This window comes from Ailuropoda melanoleuca, chromosome 5 (assembly GCF_002007445.2).
Source record: "Ailuropoda melanoleuca isolate Jingjing chromosome 5, ASM200744v2, whole genome shotgun sequence".
NCBI lineage: Eukaryota > Metazoa > Chordata > Mammalia > Carnivora > Ursidae > Ailuropoda > Ailuropoda melanoleuca.
The window spans coordinates 63665769-63690439 of NC_048222.1; the positions used below are offsets into that span (position 1 = coordinate 63665769).

The window sequence follows — 24671 nt, forward strand, 5'->3', positions numbered from 1 at the left end:
AATTATTTTCTGGTCCACAGACCATATTCAGATTTCTTATCAGTTGGCTCTGTAACGTCCTTTATAGGGTTTTTTTTTTTTTTTCTTGATTCAATCCAGGATCCAGTCTAGGACTCCGTGTTTCATTTGATTGTCACATCTCTTTGATCTCTTTTAAATCTGACACAGTGTTCTTTCATGACATTTTTATTTTTATTTTTGAATAGTATACCCCTGTTGTTTTGTACAGTATTTCTGAATCTGGATTCATGCGAGTCCTCATGATTAGATTTGGGTTATGCATTTGGGGCAGGATTACCAAAGGAGTGACGTGTCCTTCTTGGTATGACACATTAGGAAGCACATGACACGTCTGTCCCAGTATGATGATACTAGCTTTGATCCCTTTGTGTGTTGGTGCTTCTCTACTGTATAATGGCTGTTTTTCTCCCCATACCAGTTGTAAGTATTTTTGGAGAGAAAATTTAGATAGGAACATTTTTTTTTTTTTTTTTTTTTTTTTTTTTTTTTTATNACATTTTTGATGGGAGAAGTAATGGGGAAACCCTCTTTGTACCTGGTGAAGAGGCTTCAGAATGATGCCCTTCCAGGGCACCTGGCTGGCTCAGTGTGTAGAACACACGACTCTTAATCTCAGGATTGTGAGTTCAAGCCTCACATTGGGTGTAGAGATTACTTTAAAAAATAAATTAAAATATTTTTTAAAAAATGATGCCCTTCTGATGATCAGGAATTCAATAGAAATATCTGAGATTCTTGTCTTTAAAGTGGCAATAGCTAGCTGCTTAAGCATTAGTAAAAGTTTTTTTTAATAAAAATCCTAGAAATTCCTATAAGCAGACAGTCTGAGGTGGGAATTTTATATAAATGGCATTTGGGCTGTCAGTAACTTTGTACCCACTGTTTCTTCAGAATTAGGGGGAGAGTTCTTTAACAGGCAGAGCATCACTCAGCTGTGCCTGTGCTGTGTCTTCTCCCGTCAAGTGGATCATCCTGGGAAATCAGGTTTCTTTATTAGGTTTTTGTTTTAACTGAATTAGAAGACAAAATAAGCAGCTTGTGACTGGTTTGTTGGCTGCTGAATCATCTTGTGTTAGGTCTGCCTTGGAATTTTTTGTTTGAGAAGATGAAGCTTAAGTGTTGGCAGAAATTAAGAGTAGCAGCAGGTTTGTCCTGGTTGGAGGATAGAATCACAGACTGGGAGGCTAGTTTACCTCTCTCCTAACAGTTTCTGTGTGTGAGTGACTACTATCTCAGCTTCTTTGCAGATTGGCTCTGGAAAGCAGTGTGTTTTAGTCAGGATGATATACGTTGGGTATGTTGTTATACTTTCCTAGTCTACGTCAAGCCTAAAATATAACTGAAATTCTTTCCAAAAGGTTGTAGAAGACTCTATTTAAGGCGGCCACAGGACTAGCTTATTCTTCTTAATACTGCTTCTAGTAGCTTTGTTTGTGGTTCTGAGTTGGTGCGTTTGGATGACTTTGTTTTTTTTTTTTTAAACCCTTGAGGAATTGAATAAAAGACCATGTCAGTCTACATTATCTTATTTCAAAAGGACTCCTAAATGAAATAATTTGTTTTTAAATATTTTAGGCCAACAAGCAGAAAGCCTCAGCTCGTAACCTGTTTCTCACCAATAGCCGAAAGGTAAATTATAGTTTTGTATTTCCCATTTTATGTTGTGCTGGAATGTAATTTATGTTTGCTGCTCTTGTCTCTTGTGACCTGTTGATAATGAATCTAGTAGTACCTAAGAGAATTTCTGAATGTTCTCAGTTTATTTTAAAAATAAAATTGCCGAGGCGCCTGGGTGGCTCAGTCAGTTAAGTGTCTGCCTTTGGCTCAGGTTGTGATCCCAGGGTCCTGGGATCAAGCCCCACATCAGGCTCCCTGCTCTGCTCGGGCCCTGCTTCTCCCTCTACCTGCCACTCTGCCTTCTTGTGATCCCTCTCTCTCTGTCAAATAAATAAATAAAATCTTTAAAAAAGAAAATAAAATTGCTCTCCTCACATTTCTGGTATTTGACCCTTTTTGGATGAGACCATAGCCTGCTCTGATTCCTTAGGCAGATCATGGAAGCTTCCTGTGCTCAGTCTCTTTATCTAAGAAATGATGATGTTAATATCGATACCTTCCTTTAGAGGGAAATAGCACAGCTTCCTTTGAAAGCTGTGAGATCGGATGAGGTAATGTTGTTAGTTCTGTTTCCCTGGGCTGGTCACTCATCCTTAGTTTCCTCATCTGTAAAATGAGGATGTTGATACTACCAACTTCATAGAGTTTTTGTGAAGAATAAATTAGTTTAATACATGTTAGGCTTAGAGTGGAGCCTAGCATATAATAAGCATTAATAACTATTACTATTAATGTGTGTGATAATACTTTGTAACTTCCCAGCACATCTCAGATCGTTATGCTTCCCCCCCCCATCTACTAAGGCAGTATGTGTATATATTTCTCATTCCTTGTATTACCTTGGGGTCGGGTCTGGGTCTGGGTCACAGTACTGTGCGGGAACATTAATCATGTAGGAGGGGAAAGAGATGTGACCATAGGAATACTGTGTGCACTGAACAGACTGAGGAGTTCTGTGGTTTATAGCTCAGGGAGAACTGGCCCTGGTGTTGGGTCTTCTTCTTTCTGAGACTGTTGTTGTCATCTGCAGCTTGCCCACCAGTGCATGAAGGAGGTGCGTCGAGCTGCCTTGCAGGCCCAAAAGAACTGTAAGGAGACCTTGCCTCGTGCCCGCCGCCTCACCAAGGAGATGCTTCTGTACTGGAAGAAGTATGAGAAGGTGGAGAAGGAACACCGCAAACGTGCAGAGAAGGAGGCCTTGGAGCAGCGGAAATTGGATGAGGAGATGCGGGAGGTATGACAGTAGTATAAAATTTTGAAATCCTGATTGCTGCAGCCATATCCAGAGGTTGGTGTGTACTACATAAGTTGTAAGTTAATCAATGAAATCATTGGAAAAACGTTTTAAGACATAATTTTGAGGATAGTAATTGTAGTCCAATAAACCGATTCTGTTTTTATCCTTTCAGTAAGGCCCTCTTTCTGGCCTTCACCTCTCTTTTTCTATGCCAAGTTTTTCTGTTCTTTGTAGCCTTATTCCTCTGTATATTTCTTGAGGACCAAAAAAAGGAAAAAGAAGGGGGATAAACGAAAGAAAAAGAAAACCCCTTACAGCTTATCTTGGCTTGGTTCCAGGCACTGGCTTCAGTTTCTTCCTTGTTGGAAGAACAGGGCTGGCTGCCAGATTTAGGGCCAGATAGGAACAATAGACAACTAGTTCGGTTTTGAGACCCATCCCCCTACCTGCTTCACTGTTTTAACTTTCAGCCAGTACTCTTTAAACTTGATGTCAGCTAACGTAGGTGAGTAGATTATTCAGGGAAGCAAGAAGAGAGGGTAGGAGAACGAAATCATTGTGTTTCCGTGGGCAAACCAGTTGGGATGTGTGGAAGGAAAGTTGAGGTCTGGAGGAAGGGAATCAGCGGATTGGTTAATGTTTTCTTTCAGGTATGGGTAGTCCTTCTGTCAGAGCAGAGCTGTGGCTGTTTCTGAGCTCTTGATCTTCTGTCCTTTATCATGCCTTTGAGGATGAATATGGATTTTGCCCAGTTCTCTTTGTTCACTTTGCTAACATACTAAACATAAACACCTGTATCCATTATGAAAAGTAACTCCATCTTTTGTTAAACTGTCTTTCAAATTTCCTACTCACTTGAATCTGGCTCAAGTACTGTAAAATCGTAAAGAGAGAGCATAGTTTTATGTGACATTTTTTAGGACTGGACTCCTTTCTTGGCTAACTTCCTTGTTATGTTTTTATTTTTAATTTGGGGAGGTATTGGATCAAGGACAAATCATGCTGTACCTCTTAAGAGTTTTATTGTAAAATAGTTAATGCAAAGCAGTGACTGTGTGTGTGTGTGTGTGTGTGTATTTGATCTATATTCATACTTTGTAGATCATTATCACAGATGAACTATACACTGTTTTCAGGAGGATTTTCTTCCTTTGATTAGCTTCCTTTGATTGGCTTCTGCTGCATTGACTTTTCAGAATAATTCTTAGCTCCTAGTCACTTATTTTGACTTTTGGTGATGAAGATCTTTTCACATGTTTACATTTTTTAAGATATTAAAGCCATACACATGTATCTGCACCCAGGTTGTGGAATAAAATGCATCAGTTGAGTTTAGTTGGTGTGTCAGTGCCACTCTAGGAAAATAATACAGTAAAGAAATAAGCATTTTAGACAGAAGCCTAATGGAGAAAAGATTTCATATTGTAAATGAGAACAAAACACATGTTATTATTAAATATAAGTAAAGGCTATTCTTTACTTTTAGTACCCCTGACTTGATGTTAATAAAATTGTGCGTTAGCAATTAGCTACCTTTCCAAAGACAAAGAATTTGTAGAAGAATTATATGCAAACTATATATAGATTTGGTGAATTCTGTTGATCACCTTTGTATGTGATTGATGATTTAACTCTCTTTAGTGAAAATAACTTTCTTCCCCTTTAGGCCAAGAGGCAACAGCGAAAACTGAACTTCCTAATCACCCAGACAGAGTTATATGCCCATTTCATGAGTCGCAAACGAGACATGGGTCATGATGGAATTCAGGAAGAAATCCTAAGGAAACTGGAAGACAGTTCTACCCAAAGACAAATTGACATTGGTGGAGGGGTGGTAGTTAACATCACACAGGAGGATTATGGTGAGTCCTGAATCAGGAAGTAGAGGGAGTGGGTACCCTCTATTATTTTATACCTAAGGCTATACACATGATTAGTTCTTATAAGTTTTATCTTGATCGGTAGGTAATGATTAGTAAAGGGGAATTTATTGCACTGGAGTAGGGAAAGGATGAATAAAACAAACATACAAAATAACTTTTTATTAAAGAATTTGAAAAGGAAAGGGTGTGTTTATATGATATAAGTTTGGGAATATTTTATATGTTTTGATTTGTTAGTAGAAATGGAGGGTATTATATCAGAAGAATTCAGTGAACATGTCTCAGCAGAGAAAATCATCTCTCACATAACAGGGTTCTTGGTGATACAAGTCAAGCATGAGAAAGAGACTGTTCAGTTGTGGTGGTTTTTTTTTTTTTTTTTTTTTTTTTTAAATTTTTTTTTTTTTGNTTTGAGAGAGAGGGAGAGAGAGATAGCGAGAGAAAGCACAAGTGGGGAGGAGAGGGAGAAGCGGGCTCCCTGCGAGCAGGGAGCCCAATGCAGGGCTCAATCCCAGGACCCGGGATCATAACCTGAGCCAACTAGGCGCCCCTGTGGTATTATTTTTTAGAAAGATTTTATTTATTTCTTAGAGAGCACAGGCCAGGGAGGGAGAGAGGAGGACAAGCAGACCCCTTGCTGAGCAGGGAGCCCAATGCGGGGCACTATCACAGGACCCTGAGATCACCACCTGAGCCAAAGGCAGATGCTTAACTGACTGAGCCACCCAGGTGCCCCTCAGTTGTGGTCTTTTTGTATCCATAAGGGGGGGGATGAATTGGGGTGAAATTCGAGGGGAATTTCATAGAGAATAGTGATCAAGATCACTTTGAGCTCCGAATAAAAAGAATGAGTGTGCTTGCAAGGATCTTGGGGTTTATACATGTTTGGATTTCTTCTTTGGGAATAGTTTCACACAGCGGAAATCTATCACAATTTTGAATCCTCATTGTTTTGCTTTTCTTTGCTTTGTGCAAGAAACCCAGGATTGGGAGATGAGTTCAGTCTCCTGGTGGTTTCTGTGAGCTTCCTGTGGCTATGGAGACCATGGCAGCCCTCCGCCTTCATAGCCACTTCTAGGTCCTTACCTCTGTCATGTAATTTGAACCTTTCTGCGCTCTTCACTCCCTGTGAGCTTAGGGATGAGTAAATTGGGGGAGTTAGGGATTGACAATGTTCGCGTGAGTTGCATGTTTGAAGGAAATCAGTTAATGACATGTGATAATCTCTAAGTTTTCCTTTTCAGATAGTAACCATTTCAAAGCCCAGGCCCTGAAGAATGCTGAAAATGCTTATCATATTCATCAAGCTCGGGTGAGTCTTATAAATGAAAAGAAACTGTGAGTGACTCTGGAAGTGCCCTACAACCTTCCATTTGGGTGGTCTTCCTTTATTCTTACTCATATTTTCAATTAAAAGCATTGGCAGATGTGTATATATGTGACTGTATTGGGTGCAGGCTGTGTCTCTATTTAGTACAGTCGGAATAATTGAGGAAGGGTGGAAAATGAGCATTCACTTGTCTAGACTTTAGGAGTGTGTTGATTGAAGCTAGGACAGTTTACCTATTTTTTTGTCAACCTGAGTAATCATGGGTAATATAGTGTTAAATGCATCATGATTGTTCAGTGGAAAAGACCACACTGTGCTTGTTAAGAGAGTTGTATCATCACCTTAAGAATACTGCTATGTTAGGACCTTCTTTCATCTTAGTAATAACTAGCTAATTCTTGATGTAGTGATACTTCATGAAATCAGAAGAAACTGCAGTTAGATTAAGTTGAAGTTGAAGTAAGTAAAGAAAGTAAAAAATATATTACATAGGAACCCCACGTAACAGTGTTCAAGTCAGAATAAACTTGACCTTCTCCACACCAACCCCAGCTAAACAAATTTTATATCAGATTTTTAACACATTCCTTGATTAAACAAGTGGTCATGTAATATGGTTTATAGTCTTGTAATATGTCTGTTCATCAAAAGCGTATTCTTAATATAATTGTTAAATTAATGTAAAATAGTAGTAGTATTTCATATGTTGTGCTTTTTTTTTTTTAATTTGAGAGAGAGCATAAACGGGGAGGAGCAGAGGGAGGAGAAGGCTCCCAGCTGAGCAGGGAGCCCAGGCCAGGGCTCAATCCTAGGACTCCGAGATCATGACGTGAGCTGAAGGCAGCCGCTTAACCAACTGAGCCACTCAGGCACCCCTCGTATATTATACTTTATACATAATGTTATCGGAAATTTTGTTCCAGTTACCACAAAGTAGATATATTATCATTATGAACTTTATTTGAATTTCGTTTTTTCCCTCTTATTTTTCTTCTAACACGTTTTTATTTTCCAGACAAGGTCATTTGATGAAGATGCAAAAGAAAGTCGAGCAGCTGCCCTCCGGGCAGCAAACAAGTCTGGCACTGGGTTTGGGGAGAGTTACAGCCTGGCAAACCCATCTATCCGGGCTGGGGAAGATATTCCACAGCCTACAATTTTTAATGGCAAATTAAAAGGCTATCAGCTGAAAGGCATGAATTGGTTGGCAAATCTCTATGAACAGGTGAATTTTAAAACTATGCCATATCCACTCTCTTTCGTTACATTTTCCTAAAGTCATTGGTTCAGTGTATTGTGAAATGAGCATGAGACAATGTTTTAAATTCCATCCCTTTGAAAAGCTTTATCCTCTGACAAGAGTCAGAAAGATGTCTTTATATTTTTAATCTGAAATTTTATTGGAGAATATTTGTATTGTGTACATAGTTTGTCTTACGTGGTCTTGGTAAACATGATTGCTTTTTTGCCTGGATTAAACTAGCTGAAAAACTGGCTTTGGCCTGTTCACCTCAGATAACCATGATTCATAGTTGTAGCTATGGAGTTGGCAAAAGGAATCATTACAGCAGTGGGTAATAGTGCTGAAATGGTATTTCTAGCCACTTCTGTTTAAATAAGACTGACAGTTTGGTTAGTTTTGGGGGACAGTAGGTTGAATCCTGTATGATGGAATGTGAGAGGTTATTGACTGTATTTTTTTTTTCCAGGGCATTAATGGCATTCTTGCAGATGAAATGGGCCTCGGCAAAACAGTACAGAGTATTGCCCTCCTGGCCCATCTGGCTGAGGTGGGTAGCTGCAGTCTTTCTGTCTTCCCCACTCTAGATTCTGGAGCGGGAATCAGCCATTATCAAGCATTATGCTAGGCTTTGTAGCGTATGAGAACAGTAGGACTTAACTCTTTACCTTTTAGGTCATTACAGGGTGTCACAGTGTGGTGAAGCATTTTGGTTTTCAAGACTAGAATATTTACTGAGAATGTGTGGTTTGACATATTGCCCCCTGTCCAGAGCCATTCGTATAGTGGCAAAGACATTGTAGTTAGTTAGAACCAGAAGACCCAGGTTCACATCTGAACTCTGTGTTGACTATAAACAATGTAAACTTCGGCAATTCATCTGATCTCTTTTGCTCTGACTTCACTTTAATTCTCTGAGGTTTAGTTTCTACTTGCACAGAGTGGGGATAATATCTACTTTGTAGGAATTCTGTGAAAATTAAATGAGAAAATAGGTGTAGAAGCATTTTGAAAATAGCAAAAGCTCCAATAACAGTAAAATTGTTACGATCATCTCGTATAAGGGAAAGCAATACATACAAGTCAGGATATCGTAAGTGCTTTGTGAATGATAGAAATTAGGACCTATAAGTGGTGGGGGTGGGAGTTATTGCTCGGTATTTTCTCTCATGGTTTGTCTGAGCAAATTCCTTGCCTGTGTTATTATTAACATAGGGTATTATTACTGAGTATTCAGATGTGGGAGCTAGGCACCATTTCTCATGTTGTAATGTATTATTTATTCTTGAACTGCTCTTGTCATTGATTATAGTTTTGAACTAAGTATCATCAGTTTTCAGCAGTTAGCTGACCTAGTTTTGTCTTTCAGAGAGAGAACATCTGGGGACCTTTCTTAATAATTTCACCTGCTTCTACACTCAACAATTGGCACCAGGAGTTTACTAGATTTGTTCCTAAATTTAAGGTAAAAATCCAAAAAAATATCTTTTACTCTTTAAAATAAACTTTCTGACTTTTCCTTTGCTGCCTTACTTATTTAATTGCTCTAAGAGTTTTGAATTTCTTGCATTTTTTTCCAAAATACTTTAAGTACATTCCTTTTAAAAGTTACTGATGGGTGGAGCGCCTGGGTGGCTCAGTCAGTTAGGGGTCCAGCTCTTGATTTCTGCTCACGTCATAATCTCAGGGTCCTGGGCTCCATGCTCAGCGAGGAGTCTGCTTGAGATTCTCCCTCTCACTTCACTCCTCCCCTCCGCTTTTACTCTCGCGCAAACACACTCTCTCTTGTGTGTGTGTCTCTCTCTCTCTCATGCCCTCTCTCTAAAATAAGTATAAAAGAAAAATTACTGGGGTGCTTGGATGGCTCAGTTGGTTAAGCATCTGCCTTTAGCTCAGGTCATGATTCCAGGGTCCTGGAATTGAGCCCCCTGTTAGGCTCCCTGCTTAGCGGGGAGCCTTCTTCTCCCACTCCCTTTGCTGCTCCCTCTATGCTCTCTCTCTCTCTTTCAAATAAATACATAAAATCTTAAAAGAAAAAAAAGTTACTGATGGGAGCAATAAGAGGGCATATTACATCCTTACATTTCGTAAGTGAGAAAGCCAAAGCCTAATTTGAATGATTTGCTGCATTAGCCACATGGATTGATACTCTTGGTCAAACTGCCATAGAAGAAAATATCTACCTTATTTGTTTAACAGAGATTTTGGCAAATCATATTATCAGGGCACATATCCTATAATTTATGGGATGGTCGTCCCCCCATATATTCATAAATAATTTATTTTCTTGATACTCTAAAATCAGATCTTTAGTCCTAGTCCAGATTATAATGTCTGAGGTAGATAATAAGAAAGTTGATTTTAACTAATTCAGAGGAAAAGAAGTGAGATTGAGGTCGGAAGTGATCAGCAAGGAAGCATGTTCCACTAAGTTGGGTAAGATGTGGATAAGATTTATTAAACAGGGTTTAATTGTGGAAAGTTATTGGCATGTAAGAAAGAATGGGTAGGATTTATTATATTGCTTGCAAGTAAAAATGGTGAAATCTGTTAAATATGTGTTCTGTCCCTAAAGTAATGTAATGATGAGGAAATTGCATGGTGAGGAGGATCTTATAGAGATTTTATATCAAGAGTTATTGTTATGGTCTCCCTGATTTGGGGTCTCCATGATACACGGGTTCCATGCAATTTAAAGGGCACAGGATAGGGTGGAAGTGGGGGGGGGGTCACGTGTTTTCTCACTTATATTTTGTAGGGAATAAGGACACGTCTGAGATATTCCACTTTGGGATACCTTTGTGGCTGTGGTCCACCTTTGTGGCTAAGTTGATTTAGAAACTGTTTACAAGGCACATTAAGTGTATAACTTTTAACTTTGCTGACTCATTTTTAAATTTCTAAGAAGATGAGATTCTAAGGCAATTTGTTGAGTATTTTCTCTAGAGTTCTTTGCCATTGGGAATATGGAGCTGCCATATTTTTTTATTCGTTCGTTCATTCATTCATTTTTCTTTCCTTTTCCAGTACATGTTGAATAACCAGAAAGTTTCCACCAAACCACTTGAGTTTTCAGTATTAACTTCACTGGCCATTAGATGGCAATGTAGTACTGCTTGCATCATTGATACCTCTCCTTTGATTTTGTACCTGGGCCTGGAAATGAGCACTCATTTGCATGTTGAGCTTCCTTTTGATATTCTAAGGGTCACTAAAATTTGGCCTGTGGGCCTATTCCAGTTGCCACTTTCGTTTGTCCTAGTTTGTTTTGTTTTATTTTTTAAAATTGTGATAAAATACACATACATAAGGAGAGCACCTGCCTCGCTCAGTCAGTAGAGCATCCAACTAGATTTCAGGGTCGTGAGTTCGAGCCCCACATTGGATGTAGAGATTACTTAAGAAAAAAAAAACCCACACACATACATAAAAAGTCTATGGGGCGCCTGGGTGGCACAGTGGTTAGGCGTCTGCCTTCGGCTCAGGGCGTGATCCTGGCGTTATGGGATCGAGTCCCACATCAGGCTCTTCCGCTACGAGCCTGCTTCTTCCTCTCCCACTCCCCCTGCTTGTGTTCCCTCTCTCGCTGGCTGTCTCTATCTCTGTTGAATAAATAAATAAAATCTTTAAAAAAAAAAAGTCTAAAATGTACCGATTTAAAGTGTACAATTTACTAGTATTGTGTACATTTACAGTGTGGTGCAATGGTCAGTGCTGTCTGGTTGCAGAATTTTTTCATCATCCCAAACAGAAACCTCTTCCCCATTAAACAGTCACTTCCCCTTTCCCTCTAGCCCCTGGCTACCACAAGTCTGCTTCTCTGGATTTGCTAATTCTGGATATTTCATCTAATTGGAATCATATAATTTCATCTAATTGGAATCATATAATCGGTGGCCTTTTATGTCTGGCTTCTTTTCACTTAACACAATATTTTCATTTTTTAGCATGTCATTCCTTTTTATGACTGAATAATGTGTCATTATCTGGGCACACTATATTTTGTTTATCCATTTATATCTCAGTGGTATTTGGGTTGTTTCCCCCTTTTGGCTATTGTTAATAGTACTGTTACAAACATTCATGTACAGGTTATCATTTGAATACCCGTCCTGTTTTCATTTCAGTTCTTTTCGTATATACTTCAGAGTGGAATTGCAGGGTCATTCTGTATTTAACTTATTGAGAAATCTGCCACCTGTTTTTTTGTACAGCTTGCAAGCTAAAAGTAGTTTTCATGTTTTTAAACTGTTGTAGGTATATGTTGAAATACAGCCATGCTCTTCCATTTAAGTGTTATTTATGGTTATATTCTCACTACAGCAGCATAGTTGAATAGTTGTGACAGATATCATATTGCCTGCAAAGCCGAAAATATTTATCATTTACCTGTTTACAGAAAAGGTTTGATGACCTCTGCTCTACTGATTCATTGCTTCTATTGCCATTACTCCTTTAGATCGTCAGAAATGTACTCACTTCCCTACAGAACACAGTTAAATGTAGACTCTGCTCGGATTTATAGTTAGTTTGCATTCAAAGATACTTTGATCTATGATGATAACATCTGAAAGTTCATTTTATTTGGCAGGTATCTGAGTAACATTTGTTTTATTCTGGTATGATCAATGCCTCTGATTCCTCTTTTTTCCCCAAGAAATATGGTTTACAGTTTTTTCTATAGTTAATATTCCATTTTCATTCCTGAAATTGGCTCTTTTATGTGTTTTCTATTTCATTCATTTCTGCTCTGTCTTTTATTATTATTGTCTACTTTTTTTGCACTTTTTTCTTTTTCTAACATCTCTGGATGGAGCTTAGATTGTTGATTTTCAGCCTTTTCCAGTAAGTGTATTTAAGGGTATTAATCGCTTTCTAAGCATGACTATAGCCACCCAAAGGTTTGATGGGCCACATTTTCATTATTATTTAATTCAAAATAATTTCTAGCTTCTATTTCAAGTTCCTGTTTGATTCATGGCTTGTTTTAGAGTGCTTTTTGGGGGTGCCTGGGTGGCTCAGTTGCTTAGGCATCTCCATCAGCTCAGGTCATGGTCCCAGGGTCCTGGGGTTGAGCACCACATCAGGCTCTCTGCTCAGCGGGGAGCCTGCTTCTCCCTCTGTCTGCCACTCCCCTTGCTTGTGCATGTGCTCGTGTGCGCACTTTCTCCGTCAAGTAAGTAAATACAATCTTTTAAAAAAAAAAAAAAAAAGAGGGGTTCTTGAGGCACCTGGCTGGCTCAGTTGGTATAGTATGTGACTCTTGATCTCAAGGTTGTGAGTTCAAGCCCCACATTGGGCGTGGGGCCTACTTAAAATAAATAAATAAGGAAGGAAGGGTAGTTCTTAATTTCCAAACAAAGGACGATTTTCTAGGTATCTTGTTACTAATTTACAGCTTAAATTTACTGTGATAGGATGGAAAACAGGCTTTTTATGACTTTAATCCTTTGAAATTTTTTAAACTTTTCTTTTACGTTCCACCATATAGTCAATGTTTATAAATGTCTTGTATCTGTTTGCAAGTAGTAGGTATTATGCAGTTGAGTGCAGCATTGTATATGTGTTGATTAGGTCAGGTGTATTTCACCTCTTCTGTATCTTTACTGATTCTTTTGTCTGCCTGTCCAAATACTAATTGAAAGAAGTATGTTAAAATTACCACAGGGGCGCCTGGGTGGTTCAGTCGTTAAGCATCTGACTTCGGCTGGGGTCATGATCTCAGGGTCCTGGGATTGAGCCCCTTTTGGGCTCCCCACCCTACCAGGAGTCTTTGTGTTCCTCTGCCCCCCCCTTGCTTGTGCATTCTCTGTCTCTCAAATAAATAAATAAATAAATGTTTTTAATTACCACAATTAAGGGTTTATCCATTTTTGTTTTCTTCTGTCCATTTTGCTTTATATTTTGAGGCTGTGAGTTGTATACAAGTTTATAATTATTTTTATCTTCCTGGTAAATCAAACCTTTTATTATGAAATTCCTCTTGTTAAGACTTTTTGCCTTATACTTGTTTTCTTTGGCATTAAATAGATTAGCTTTCTTCTGGTTTTTATGTGGCATCTCTTTCTTTCTTTTACGTTTAACCATTCTGTTTATATTTAAGATTTTTTCCTTGCCTTTTATTTGTAGTATTTATGCTGACTTTTAATGTAGTTACTGATACATGGATTTGAAATCTGCCTTGCTCTTTGCTTTCTGCTTCTACAACTTTCCTTTTTCTCCTTTCTTGTGTCCTTTGGATTGATTAGATCTTACTACTCTTTTTTTTTTTTCATTCCTTCTTAGCTTGCTAATTATATATTCATTTTATTCTTAGTAGATACTCAGCAGAATACCTAAGAGTCAAGGAACATGCATCCTTGACTTTTAAAAAAAGTAATAAAAATTAATACTATTACTGCTTTCCAGACAGTACAAGGGCTTTAGTGTACTTTTTTTTTTTTTCCTTAGAGAGAGTGTGAGAGAGAGCCTGTGAGTGGGGTGGGATGGAGGCAGAGAGAGAGGGAGAGAGAGAATCCTAAGCAGGTTCCACAACCTTGAGATCATGACTTGAGCCAGTATCAGAGTTGGACACTTAACCAAGTGAGCCACCCAGGTACCCTGGGCTTTTAGTATACTTTAACTACATTCCTGTTCTGTAGACTTACATGCTGCTGTTGTTTTAAAGATTTTATTTATTTATTTGAGAGAGAGAGACATGCTGTTGTTTTTGTATATATTTTCTCTTTGAAACCCCACAAAGCATTTTATTATTATCTATACATTTTAAATTTGTTTAGACATATTCATATTATCTATTCACTGTTTCCGTTGATCTTCATTTCTTCTTGTATATTTATACGTCATCGTGACTGAGATTTTTCAAAACAACAAAAAAAGTCAAGCTACAGATCCAAGAAGCACTTTGAAAGAAAACCACACCTAGAGACGTCACAGAAAAAGTGCTGAATTTTGCATTCTTTTTTTCACCATGCTTTAGTCTAAATATTTCCTTCTAACCTAACATCTGTTTCACTAATTTTCTCTAAGCTGCATCTACTCTATCATTAAACCCATGGTTGAATTCTCAGTTTTAGTTCTTGTGTTTTCCAGTTCTAAAAAACTCCCTTTGGTACTTTATAGTTTCTGATACACCACTGAAATTCCCAAGCTTATCTTTTAATTCCAGGAACAAATTAGCATCTTTTTTAAAAGTCTGTTTCTGATATTTTCATTATTTGGGTCTCCTCTAGTTTTATTTCCTGTATCTGTTTCTCATGTTGGTTTTCAGTCATGCGGTCTAGCCTTTCCATATGTCTGGGGCTTTTTTGTTGGTTTTGTTTATTTGTGTTTTAATTGTATGCCAGACATCATATAGGAAAAATTCTAGAAATAATTGTGGGCTCTGTTTTCTTCTTCCAGAGAGGACTTATGTGTGTTCTGGGTTGGTGGTGTTTGTTTTGCTTTTGTTTTGTTTTTGGCCTCTAGTAATTTGGTGGGGCTGGGTTGGGGGCGGTGGGCACTAATAATCCAAAGTCCCCACTTTAATCTGGTCAGGAATTGAGATGATTCAAAGTTGGGATTCAGTACTTGGTAAGGCTCATCTGTCTATAGTTGACCTTTACTGCCCATGGGTATGTATCCTGTGATTCCCGTCTTGAGGCCAGGGAGGTGGGTGGTTATCATAATCCATCCTCCTTGAACTACAGGTTTTGTTCTGTAGGCCATGCATCTCTTAAAAAAAATACTCTGCTCAATTTCTTAGCTTCTCAACTAGAACTTTTGGAAAGGATCAACACCTTTAGGAAGGACACATACCAGGTGTCAGGCTTTACTTTCTGGACAGACTTTCTTTTCTGGATCTTGACTCTGTAATTCTCTGCCATGGTAGATTTCTGATGCCTTCTCACAAATGTTTTGTATGTGTCTTTTAATTCAGTCAGCAGGAAGCGTACTAGTGGCAGTGACAGAAGAGGAATTCCTATATTTGTTTTTTAGGTTCTTTTAAAATCATTCTGAATAACATTTGTGATCATACTTTTAAGATTATAAGTAGGAAATAATCTGTATAATGGTCCTTTTTCCAGGTGCTACCATACTGGGGAAATCCTCATGATAGAAAAGTTATCAGGAGGTTCTGGAGTCAGGTAACTTTCAGCCTATTGCATATACACATATGCCCATGCATACACACACACACACACATACATATGCAATCAGTTCTCCATTTTATTTGAGTAATTTCTTGTGTATAGAATCTTATATATATTTCTAGACACTAGGCCAGTGCACTTTTTTTCTTCTACAACACTTTTCCCATTATAGACAATCAGCTGGACTTAAAGTCCAGGATTAAGTAAGAACTCTTAAATAAACTAAAGAGTAATGTTTAACATCATCTGTAATTAAGGTGAGTACTTTAAAAACAGTTACGGTTTAATTCAGTTTACATCTGCCACGTAGAAGAAGCACATCTTTAGTAGAACTGTCTTAAACTTCTTAGCCTTAGAAAATAAAATCCATCCCTCATTATCTTATGAATTATTAGGTATCTATTTTCATTCTTCCCTCCTTGTATTTACAGAAGACCCTCTACACTCAGGATGCCCCCTTCCATGTGGTTATCACCAGCTACCAGCTGGTGGTGCAGGATGTAAAGTACTTCCAGCGGGTCAAGTGGCAGTACATGGTATTGGATGAGGCTCAGGCACTCAAGAGTAGTTCCAGGTAACATGATTAATAGAAACCAAACTCTGTAGACTGAGGCTGTGTAGATATATAAATATAGGATATAGACATATATACACACAGGTGAATAAAGATCAGAGAGGTTTCAGAACATGGCATGATACATTCTCTACATATGCCATGTATCTGACCAGAAAGCAAAAATTTCCTTTTGCGTTTTACATGGAATACAAATATTAATGTTTAGAATACAGGGTTTTTCTTAACTTCTATTTCTCTACTCAATAATTATTGCATCTTAATAGGTCTTTGTTCTTCCAGGAACATTTTTGTAGGAGAAGGCTTATCTGGCCTTTGATTCAGGGAATATTTTGAACAAGAGATCTTAGGAGGAAGTAGAATATTACATTTTATAGGTTGTAGGTTCTGTCTGTGTTATGGAGGTTGTCCTAGTCCCTGATTAGTTATTAGAGCCCCAAGATCTTTTTATTGGAAGTTACATGTTTAAAATATTCTATTACCTTCAAAGTAGCAAACTGAATAGTAAGTTGGTGTTTGACTTTAAAGTATTACTCGGTGGTATTAAATGTTGCATTTGATGCATTTTTATTAACTCTTGGTGAGCCCCTAAGACTTTCTTGGAAATCCATTTTAACTGACAGAATGGTACTTTCTATCCTCTGATGGTCGTTACTTCATATTCTGCTCTTCTGAAGTAGGACATGCTTACTGCTGGGAGCAATATACTCATTTTGCATTTTCTTCTCACACCCTTCTCCTTTCTCCATTGATCTCTCTAAACTCACACTGGAAGCGCACAGATTAATAATTGTAAAGCTTTCTACTATAGATAAATACCTTATAATTAAGTGGCTCGTGTCAACAAAACTGACCAGAGGTAGTAGAGCACTTTGTTAAGCCAGAAAGGATCCTACTCTGCCCACTTGAGGGCTATTTTTTCTAAACCCGAATACCATGTTTTCTGTATACAGGAGTCATTTTCTGTCCTCAGCTTTGTTGAATAATATTTTTCAACGTGTGCATGGTGGAGTACTTGATTCTGGGTGTTTGGAAGTTTTTTGGAAAGCATGTTTAGAAATACAGGATCTTAGTAGGGTGAAGAAAGTTTTACTGCTAACTTGGAATTTCTAATTCATTTACCGAACAGTGTTCGTTGGAAGATTCTCTTGCAGTTCCAGTGTCGGAATCGGCTTTTGCTAACTGGGACCCCAATTCAGAACACCATGGCAGAGGTAGGCATTAGTAAAGGCTTCAGTTTTATGTCTGCATTAAAAAGAATGGGTCTAGCACAGAATAGAATTCTTTCCCCATTCCCACCTGGAATATTAACTGCTCTGTACAAGTTATAATCCCCACATAAAATGAAGAGTTTTACCATAGTTTGCCCTAAATGGGTTTTCTGGGCATCATTCCTATTTTATTATTCTCTGGCATGGGCAAATAAATTAATGTATTCCTTTGTATTTATGGAATAAATAGTGACTACATTAGGAATGTTACCTATCTAATGCAGAGATGTTTTTGTGATAAAATGAAAAGGTTAATATTCTTTGGCACTGAGAGGAGCTAAAATTCCTTATTTAGAAAAGATAAATGATCATCTAGAACAGGAGTCAGAAAACTTTCTGTAAAGAGCCAGACAGTAAATTTTTTTCTCAGATAGTAAATATTTTACAACATAGGCCATATTGCTGCTATTGCAGTTGCTTAACCTTGCCATTCTAATGTGAAAGCAGCCATAGATGGTACATAAGGGAATAGATGTAGCTATGTTCCAGTAAAACTTTATTTATAAAAGTAGTTGGCAAACCAGCCTTGGCATCATAGGCCATAATTTACTGACCCCTGATTAAGAGTTATTATTAGCAAGTTATGCTAGTTCAGATTGTGTTTGATTGTGAAATGGATTTTTTAATGTATAAAATCTTTAAAACTATCCCATTGCAGAATATGAGCAGGACTTTTACTTTCAGACTTTTAGTTTGAAATTAATTGAGGAATAATCTCATTTTGCTATTGCATCTTAGAAAATAAGGGTTGGTTGATGAGGCATGTGCTTACACATTCATTCTTTTTCGCCCACTTGCCCACACTTACATCTGTTCTAGACACACACACACACACACACACACACACACACACAAACCTGCAACTTTCACTCTCTCCACACCCTTGTCATATCCTCACACACTGTCATTTTGTGGTTCTACAGTTATTTCACATTTCTTCTGTTTCCAGCTCTGGGCTCTGCTACATTTCATTATGCCAACATTATTTGATTCACATGAGGAATTTAATGAATGGTTTTCCAAGGACATTGAGAGCCACGCCGAAAACAAATCCGCAATTGATGAGAGTGAGTGCTTTTATGAACTCTCTTTCTTTCTACCTATTAGTGTAGGCAACCACATAATTGAATATTTTCTTCTATTAAAGAATTTTTCTTCCAGTATTCATAGAAGGATCGGGGGTGGGGGGTAGTTTTTTCTCTTATTAAGTATGTGCTTTGTTCATGTTTAAAAGAGCCGAAAGGACTAATACAGGTGATAACTGCTGTACTGTTGACTATTGAATCAAGGTAGAACAGGCAGAGTTCAAAAAGTACCACATTTTGGCGTATAGAATCCTCATTTTCCATGTATATTCTGAAAAATTCGTATCAGAATTATATTCCTTATGGAATGAGGTGAGGTTTTTTATCCTGTGAGAAAAACAGAAATATTAGAGGGGTCATTTTTATGATTTTTCTATATTAGGATTTGTTTCTACTGTGAATATTTTAAACCTTATTTATCAATACTTTGACCTTGTTGAATAATATCTTTTAAGAGGGTAATGAAGTGTTTATTACATAGATATGAACTGACATCTACCAACTGTTAGAAAAGTCCTAAAGTCATTTCTTATACTACAATTTGTTAATTTGCTGACATACTTTAAAAAAATGATTTTAGAGGAACACTGGGAGGCCCAGATAGCAGATATCAATAACAGAGTTATTGATAAAATGATCCTAAAACAGTCTAAAGGTGAATTCTAATGAAAATAAAGTTGTCCTTGTTGGTGTGAGTAAATGATAGAAAAATGCATTTGCCCCATCAACTATAGGTGGATGCTATTGAAATTCAGACTCCTTGGTTTCCTCCTTGAGGAAAAAATTAAGTTTTAGTCTTCTTTCAAAGGTTCAGTAAGCCAAAAAGTGTAGGAACATTTTAGTGAGAGATGATCATGATATTTCTTTTGTTTGTGTTAAGTCAATATAATGTATTATTTGTCGGGGGGCCTCCTGGCATTTCAGATCAACTCTCTCGATTACACATGATCTTGAAGCCATTTATGCTGAGGAGAATCAAGAAAGATGTAGAAAATGAATTGTCTGACAAGGTAAGGAAAGAAGACTTCATTAGTTTAAGCCTTAGTAGGCACCACCTTAGGGTTCCAGGACAAAAAAAATTCGTTGGTAAATGTTTAGTTGAAGGGTGATTAGTTTGATTGAGAGAGGACCGTTAAACTTGAGTGGATCAAAGAAGACTTAAAATGAGTCAGACAACCAAGGCAGGTAATATTTTTTCTTCTTTTTGTTTTATACTTTTTATTATGGTGAATTTGAGACATTACAAAAGCAGAAAAAATAGTATAATGAACCCTCTTGTAACCACCATACAGCTTCAACAGTGATTAACTCATTTCCATCCCCATCCCTCTAGATTATTCTGAAGCAAATCTCAGATGTCTTTTATTTCGTTTACAAATATTTTCATCTGTACTTTAAAAGATTTAGTCTTTTTTTTTGTTTTTTTTAAGGATTTAGTCTTTTTAAAAATACATAACCAGGGGGCACCTGGGTGGTTCAATGGTTAAGTGTCTGCCTTCAGCCCAGGGTGTGATCCCAGAGTCCTGGGATCGAGCCCCGCTTCGGGCTCCCTGCTCCACTGGGAGCCTGCTTCTTCCTCTCCCACTCCCCTGCTTGTGTTCCCCCTCTCGCTGGCTCTTTCTCTGTCAAATAAATAAATTTTTTTATTATTATTTATTAAAAAAATAAATTTATTTAATTTATCACCTCTGCTAAAGGAGACAGTAATTCTATTATACTGTCACATATCCAGTCATTGCTCAGCTATCCCCATTTGTCCTTGTGTGTGTTTCTCTCTGTTCCCTCTCTGTCCCTCCAAGTTCTGTTCTCTGCCTCCTTCTATCTCTGTTAAAGAATTAAAGATTTTTGAAATCAGAATCCAAGCAAGGCCCACACATAGCATTTGGGTAATAAGTGTCTTAAATATCTTTTAGTCTTCCTACTATTTTTCCCTTGTTGAAGAAACCGAGTTATTTGTCCTATAGAGTTTCCCACATGTAGGATTTTGCTAACTGCATCATTGTGGTGTTGTCTAACATGTTGTGTGGTCTCCTGTATTTCTGTAAACTAAGCATTAGATTTAGAAGTTTAATGTGCTTCGGGTTTTAATATTTTTTCCTTATACTAAGCCAATAATTTTGGTTTGTTGGGGTGCCCAGCTGGCTTAGTCAGTGGAGCGTGCAACTCTTGATCTTGGGATTGTGAGTTCAAGCCCCATGTTTGGTGTAGAGATGACTTAAAAATAAAAGCTTAAATTTAAAAAAAAAATTTGTTTTTAATTTATAACTATCTTTTTTTGAATCCTTACCAAACTTCTCTTGTTTTTTTCTTATCTTCTGTGAATCCTCCCTATATTTTCCTTTCTTCTTTTTTCCTCCCAATTCCCAGTCCTTCTTTTCCCCATCTACCATAGATTCCACCTGTTTCTCACAATTCTACTCTCTACCCAAAAGGCATCTTTCAAGGTTCTTGATAATATCAGGTGGTTCTCCTTTATCACTGCCAAAAGGTTAGATTATTTTGAAATTAGTAACTCACTTTGAAAGATTGTGGTGGGGATGTACACCTTTAAAATGTGGAGTACCTTTGTACCTTTGTTTTATTTATTTTTAAGAAATCTTGATTACTGTTTTGTGAACCTGGCTGACTTTAACTAAATAGTAGTGTTGCACAGATATACCTGATAGAAGGAAAATACTTTATAAAACAGTGAATCCTTTTATATCAGAAAGGGCTTAAAAAACTAGCGGTGTCATAATTTTTGTTATTTGGTGGTGAGTAGGGAGGTGATCAGAAGATGTAGTATGGTTCTTAATCACTGTGCATAGTACTTTCCTCAAGATTTCTTAAATATCAGTATTGTTTCTGATCTATTTTTAAATAATATATTTCTTTATTAAACTCTTATTGCCTGCTAGCCACTGATATATAAAGATGTAGTATCCAGGTTCCATTCAGATTTCCAAGGGAGATGAATACATAACTAACTAATACTGTATCATAAGAGATACAGTGATTATCTATGTGAAGTATAATGGGAACACAGATAAGGGAGTAGTTCTGTTAGGGAAGGTTAGAGAAGGCATCAAAGCAGAGATGACTTGTGAGGTAGGTCTGGAATAATGAATTGGCATTTACTAGGAAAATACAGTAAGGAAGCAGGTGTTAGGCAACAGGAACAATGTGAACAAAGGTAGAGCAAGATTCAGATAGGTAGCATGTTTAGCAAACATTATTCAGAGCATTGTTCCTAGGGAATATAGGAGGACATGGTGATGAGACTGGGACAGTAGGGTTGGTTAGAGTATGGGAGACCTTCTCTTCCTACCAGAGAATTTTTAATATGTTACTATAGACAGTAATGTACATTGAAGGTTTTTTAGCAGTTGGAATCACCTTATAATATTTATATGGAAAGTTTCTTAGAACCACTGAAGACTGTATAGGCAGGAAGACACTCCCCCCTGCCCCCCCAGATATTAACAGTCTAGATTAGATATGATGAGATTCTGCAGTAAGACAATGGGAGTGGTCAGAAAGGATGATTATTAGAGGTTAATTTCCAGGTGGATTTGAGGGACTTAGGAAATGATAGAACATGGGCATGAGAAGAAGAAAAATCAGAGCTGGTTGAAATTTGTTTTTGGGTGACTGAGTGAATGGTAATGCTGTAATCAATTTAGGAAATTCTAGAAAAGATTTTTTTCCCCCGCTGACTCTGAGTGGTACGGTTGTAATGGGTAGTTGAAAATACGGGGCTGGAAATATTAGGGAAAGTGTTTTTGCAAGTCGCTGCAATGGATTGCAGTTGGTGCTATTGAAAATGGAAGAGATTTCTCAGGGCGAGCATGTAGAGTGAGTGACAGGGAAAAGTGTCAAGAGAAGAATATTTTTCTGGATAATTAGCTACATCACAAGTTTATAGAGATAGTGAGTTTCTAGAGATATGTATTGTTTGTTCAATCATAATCTGGCTTGCATGTGTTTCTTACGCTGATACTGAATTCTCTTAGAAACTGGTTTTCAAAACATAAATGTCCTCATTGATTTTTAGATTGAGATTCTAATGTATTGCCAACTGACCAGCCGACAGAAGCTGCTATATCAGGCACTAAAGAACAAAATTTCTATTGAGGATTTATTACAGTCTTCTATGGGCTCTACCCAGCAAGCACAGACCACCACCAGCAGCCTCATGAATCTGGTCATGCAGTTTAGAAAGGTAAGATTTTAGGTCAGCAGCCTTGGACTTGTCTCATTAACCCATTTCAAGAAAAAGGCTCTAACCTTGGTCAGATAAACAAAGGCTGTTAAAAAGAGATGAAATGAGAAAGTATATATTCACAGAGGTAAACATTAAATGTTTGGGATGTCCCAGACATTTCTGAGAGTGATGTCTGCATGTGTCAGTGGTGTCTTGTCATTTTCCTTTCTCTTAGGTGTGTAATCACCCAGAGTTATTTGAACGACAAGAAACTTGGTCACCATTTCATATTTCCCTAAAGCCATACCAGATTTCTAAGTTTATCTACCGTCATGGACAGATCAGGGTCTTCAACCATTCACGAGACAGGTGAGCACATACTAATATCTGTTTATTCTAGGGTGTTTTTGTAATTTGGGGTTTTGTGGCTTAGTGCTTTTGGGGGTTTAGTGGAGAGTGTTTGAGTTCCCCAACAATGAGGTAGTTAAGCCTAGGGTGGACAACTATTTATTGAGGGACGTTGTGGTAGGAATCTGTGCAGTATCAAGTGTTTAATTGGATGACCTTAATAGCTCTAGCCACTTCTGGTTTCTTTTCTGATTGGGGAATGTGCAAATATGTACTTATACAAAGACAGATCACCGTATGTCTCTGCTCCAGTACTGAAATTGTTTTTCAGTGGCTTATTTTATACTTGGAATAGCACTTGTGGAAGAACTGATTGGATTTCAGATTAATCAAATTTACCTTCCTCCCAGAATCAGCAGTGACGGATTTGGTTAAAGGTGAAATGTAGGGGCGCCTGGGTGGCACAGCGGTTAAGCGTCTGCCTTCGGCTCAGGGCATGATCCCGGCATTGTGGGATCGAGCCCCACATCAGGCTCCTCCGCTGTGAGCCTGCTTCTTCCTCTCCCACTCCCCCTGCTTGTGTTCCCTCTCTCGCATCTGTCTCTCTCTCTGTCAAATAAATAAATAAAATCTTTAAAAAAAAAAAGGTGAAATGTAATATGCTAGAGACGAGTTCCATTCAGAAGAAGTTTGTAGGTCCATTCTACACATGGGAGTGAGGATATGCATGTCTTCTGGATTTTTTAACAAGCTCCCAAAGGATTTTTGTGCACATCAACATTTGAGAATCATGGATTTAGAAAGTTCCATCTGTAGAGAAAAAATATAAGCAGCATTACCAAAATAATCATCAACAATATTTAGCCTAATGAAACTGAAGTTGAGACACATTTCTTGGGTTTAATTTTAAGAATTCTTTGTTTATGGGGTGCCTGGATGGCTCAGTCGATTAAGTGTCTGACTCTTGATCTCAGCTCGGGTCATGATCTCAGGGTCATGGGATCGAACCCTGAGTTGGGCTCCCTGCTCAGTTGGGAGTCTGCTGGAGATTCTCTCCCTCTGTCCCCGCTCCCACGCTCTCTCTCTCTCTCTAAAATAAATGAATATTTTTAAAATCTTTGTGATAACTCCCAGGGTATTACTCAACTAGATGGGCAGGGGGAAACAGACCAGAGTTGTAGTGCTATTTGTTTCATATGGTATATGGTAACTTACAGCTTTGAACTATGATTCTCTGACATGAAATGAGACTACTTTGAACTTGTATTACTTTCTTTTATCTATATTAATTACTTAGCACTGTACTTGGTACATGCCATGAGTTTTGCCTGGTAATATGGCAGCAGACCTCTTAAAAGTAGAAACAGTTTCAAATCTAAAAGATTCTTTTTAGTGTTGGACCTCTAGTCTAGTTCATTTCCCAGTATTTTTATTTAGGTTTGGATTTGATTTATTTACTGATTTTACAGGTGGTTAAGGGTTCTTCTTTCTCCGTTTGCACCAGACTACATCCAGCAGTCTCTCTTTCACAGAAAAGGTAGGTGTTTTGATTTGGGGGAAGGAAAGTATGCCAGGGATTTAGTAGGATGCTCTTTGTTTTGCTGAGTGATTGATTTTCAATTAGCAGTGGTTTTGCCTGCATGCTAGGTCTTTATTTATAAAGTCTTAATAAGCTTTAAGTAAATTAGTTGTCTTCATCTGTAGATGCTATGATTTGTGGCTATAACAAGAAGCAATGAAAAATTATTAC

At 37.7% G+C, this 24671-nt stretch overlaps 1 protein-coding gene across 2 annotated transcripts in view; it reads left to right on the forward strand.

The window, feature by feature from the left end:
• Positions 1-24671, forward strand: part of INO80 (INO80 complex ATPase subunit) — a 122534-nt gene that overhangs the window by 43232 nt on the left and 54631 nt on the right. For both annotated transcript variants that reach the window (XM_034661138.1, XM_034661139.1), the window contains exons 8-22: positions 1597-1650; positions 2669-2872; positions 4542-4737; positions 6003-6070; positions 7104-7313; positions 7798-7878; positions 8698-8793; positions 15395-15454; positions 15892-16034; positions 17164-17248; positions 18255-18372; positions 19315-19400; positions 22424-22591; positions 22809-22942; positions 24391-24458. In XM_034661138.1, coding sequence (XP_034517029.1) covers positions 1597-1650; positions 2669-2872; positions 4542-4737; positions 6003-6070; positions 7104-7313; positions 7798-7878; positions 8698-8793; positions 15395-15454; positions 15892-16034; positions 17164-17248; positions 18255-18372; positions 19315-19400; positions 22424-22591; positions 22809-22942; positions 24391-24458 — 1771 coding nt within the window. The remainder of the gene's footprint in view (positions 1-1596; positions 1651-2668; positions 2873-4541; positions 4738-6002; positions 6071-7103; positions 7314-7797; positions 7879-8697; positions 8794-15394; positions 15455-15891; positions 16035-17163; positions 17249-18254; positions 18373-19314; positions 19401-22423; positions 22592-22808; positions 22943-24390; positions 24459-24671) is intronic.